The 3,758-nt window shown below is 49.1% G+C and overlaps 1 protein-coding gene across 1 annotated transcript in view; it reads left to right on the forward strand.

The window, feature by feature from the left end:
* GLB1 (galactosidase, beta 1) overlaps positions 1–1,272 on the forward strand; it is a 77,041-nt gene extending 75,769 nt beyond the window's left edge. The window contains exon 16 of the mRNA XM_006890662.1: positions 1,039–1,272. Within this exon, the coding sequence (XP_006890724.1) occupies positions 1,039–1,272 (234 nt within the window). The remainder of the gene's footprint in view (positions 1–1,038) is intronic.
* Positions 1,273–3,758: the final 2,486 nt, after the last annotated feature.

Raw genomic sequence — 3,758 nt, forward strand, 5'->3', positions numbered from 1 at the left:
GTCTACACTGCAGTGGGGATCAGGGCTCAGCGTCTACACTGCAGTGGGGATCAGGGCTCAGTGTGTTCACTGCAGTGGGATAGGGCTCAGCGTCTACACTGCAGTGGGGATCAGGGATCAGCGTCTACACTGCAGTGAGGATCAGGGCTCCGTGTCAGCGTCTACACTGCAGTGGGGATCAGGGCTCAGTGTGTTCACTGCAGTGAGATCAGGGATCAACGTCTTCATTGCAGTGGGATCAGGGCTCAGTGTCCTGGGCTGACCATTGGGTGAGGACTCTCCCTTGGATTTCTATTGGGCTGTGGACACTATGGTAGTAGTTTCTTCCCCTCTCCCCCTCCTTTCTTCCTCTCCCACATGCCCCTTCTCTCTCTCTTCCTCTTCCTCCTCTTTTATATGAATGTGTGACCTCCTCAGTGTCCCCATCTCTCCCTTTTTTGTTGTAATGCATCTGTCCACTCCCTGAGGAGTCCTATCCTGAGAGCAGGCCCACACACTTTCAGGAGGCCATGTGGACACACACGCAGGCAGGCCTCCCCACACTCCTGAGGGTGTATCCCCACATTCAGGTTGGTCGTGGGAACAGCTACTCCTGCTTGTGGAGGCTGTATTGGCAGCTAGTAGGGTCAACTCTGTGACAACGTCTAAGGCCAGGAGAGACTGAGAGAAACACAGGCAGGTCCCAGGGCACTGGGACAGAATTCAGAAACTTTATACAATGGCCAGCTGTCCTCAGTGCGCACACCTGTGACTGCTGTCCAGTGAGAGGGACTAGAGTGTGTCTTTCTGAAGTAGGGACATGTGTTTTTGGTATTCTTCCTACCACACCCGGCTCACTGTGGCCAGTTATCCCTGTGGATCCTGGGAGCAGTGCTACCACGCCCCTGGCCCCTGGTCCTTGTATGGGACATCAAACGTCACAGTGTGGCATTGCTTTCAGAGTGACCACTCTGCAGGACAGCTCCCATGTGTCTGGGCCCATGATACACAGAGCAGCTGGTCAGGCTTGCTAACAGTTTCTCTTCTGTCCCTTTCCAGGGCCAGGTATGGATCAACGGGTTTAACCTGGGCCGCTATTGGCCTGCACGGGGCCCCCAGATGACCTTGTTTGTGCCACAAAACATCCTGGTGACCTCGGTCCCCAACACTGTGGTCGTGCTGGAACTGGAGCGCTCGCCCTGTGAGGTCCCTGAGCTGTGCACCGTGGAGTTTGTGGACAAGCCAGTGATTGGCAAGCTCGCTACCACAAAGGTGCCTAGGAAGAACTCATGACTGTGTGAGGAAGCACGCCCAGGCTGTGGCGAGGCTCGCACCACACGTGTCCTCCTCTGAATGTGAAGGTGCGGGGATCTGGCTGGAGAGCAGGCTTCGGGCAGGCCGTGGTTTCCCCATGGCCTCGAGGTCACTGCCCTGGACGCCAGAGGCCTGTCCTGCCTGGACAGGTTAGCAGAGCTGGAATGAAGACGCGGTGTGTTTCTGATTTTCACTTTGAAAGAATCATGTCTTTTTGCTAAATAAAATTTATGTTCAACTGATGATGTTGCTGTTTCTTGACATCAAACAAGTATTTTTTTTTTTATCGAACAAGTATTTAATTGTATGGTCTGATTTAAATCATATCTATCTTCACGTCCGAGGAGCCCTGTGAGGCTTTGGTTAAGCACTCAGCCACTAACAAAAACAGATGAACCTCTTGACTCCAGCGGTGCGGGAAGGAGCCATGCCAGTCAGCGTCCGTAGAGACTGATGGCCCCAGAGGCCCTGGGAGACAGAGCCACTCTCCTATGGGTCAGTGTGTGTTAGAATTGATTTCAGAGCAGCAAATTTGAGTGGACCACTTTGCTCCCTGCAGGTTTAAAGGGGTAGGAAAGTTCATTTCCATTGTAAGTAGCGGGCGACTGCTTTTCTGGGCCTTGTTTAACTTCTTTTTTATTTCTGTTACCCACCGCTCCAAACTCCCTGCCATCCAGTGGTGCCAATTCTTTCAATTAGCAATAATCGCGCCTCGGATAAACCTCACTGGCTACGATATTGCCACTGCGCAAAGCTGGTGCCAATTCTTAGGAACCGAACCCTCCATCAGATTTTCTGAGGCTGTAAATTTCCCAGGAGAAGATTACCCATCTTTCTCCCTCAGAACCACTGTGGATTCGAACCACTAGAGACGTGTGGATTCAAAGTTAGCAACATGACTTGCTAACGGCTCCACGACCATTGTTCCTGTCATACCCTCTAGTCACCCATAAATAGAATTCATTATAGAGTCAAAGAGTCAATGCTAGGGAGCTCTAGGGGCCTAGTGGCAAGAAGCTGCACTGCAATCTTGAAGGCTCACGGTTCAAATCCACCAGATGCTCTGCTGGAGAAGGAAGGGCAATCTCCTCCTGTGCCAGTCGGACCCAATTCGACGGCACACAATAAGAATATTAAAAAAAAACAAAAAAGAGTCCATGCTGTGGAGTTACAACCCAATCACAGCTGATCCTCTTGCAGGTTTTCAGAGGTAATAAATCACACAGGAGGAGATCATCTTTCTCCCTCTGTGTCACTGGTGAACTTGAACTGCCAGAGACATAGGCTTTGGGATTTGTTTGTTTAAAATTTATTATTTTATGTGTGTACCATCAAATCAGATCTGACTGGTACAGGAGGAGATTGTCCATCCTTTTCCAGCAGAGCATCTGGTGGATTCAAACTGTACACCTCTGGGATTGCAGTGCAGCTTCTTGCCACTAGGCCACCGGCGCTCACAGACATAGCCTTTAGATTGACCGCATAACTCCTCACCCACTAGATCACCAGAGCTCCCTCAATTTATTAAAGGAAATGTGCGAATAACCTAAATGATCAATAATTAGAGTGTAGGTACTGTGGCATTTGCCCAATAGAATGCTACGTAGCTATTAAACGATGGAGTCCTGTTGGTGCAAGGTGAAGCACTCAGTTGTTAATCAAAAGACCAGCCATTCAAAACCACTCTGGGAGGGAAAGCTGTGGCCAGCAGATTCCGAAAAGAGTCACTTAAAAAAAAATATCAAACTTCCACCGCTGAGGATTTGCAGCTGGTTCATAGCTGCCTCTTCGGCAGGTTTGCCAGGCTGTAAATCACCCAGGAGGAGATCGCCCATTTTTCTCCCTCAGAGTCGCTGGTGGACTTGATCTGCCAAAGACAGAGCCTTAGGATTTGCAGCACAACTCTTCATAATCATTTATAGAGAAACTCTAAGAGGAATAGGAATTTTAGAACATTTATCTGGGCTTATGGGGTACATGGACCCAGAAGCAGTCCTTAGACTAGAACAAGGGGATGCTGCAAGGCTTAAAGTCAGAAAAGGTGTGCATCACGGTTGTATCATTTCATCATGCCTATTCTGTCTGGATACTGAGCAAATAATCCAAGAAGCTGGGCTGGGCAAAAAGAAAAAAGAATGTGGCATCAGGATTGGAGGAAGACTCATCAATAACCTATGATAGATGACACAGCCTCACTTGCCAAAAATGAGGAGGTCTTAAAGCAGACCCTCCACTGGAAAATATCACACAGGAAGAAATTTCTCATCTTTCTGCTGTGGAGCTGGTGAACTGGAACTGCCAGAGAGGTGAGGCCTTTGAATTAGCAGCGCAACCCTTTAAGGACTAGGCCGCCAGAGCTCCCTACCCATTTTAGCAGCAATCAAGAAATCAAAAGGTGTATTATAATGGGCAGATTTGCTACCAAGGACTTCTTTAACGTGTTGATGAGCATGGATGTCCCCATA

The sequence above is a fragment of the Elephantulus edwardii genome, unplaced genomic scaffold, assembly GCF_000299155.1.
Source record: "Elephantulus edwardii isolate Elephantulus edwardi_28Jun2011 unplaced genomic scaffold, EleEdw1.0 scaffold00091, whole genome shotgun sequence".
Lineage (NCBI taxonomy): Eukaryota > Metazoa > Chordata > Mammalia > Macroscelidea > Macroscelididae > Elephantulus > Elephantulus edwardii.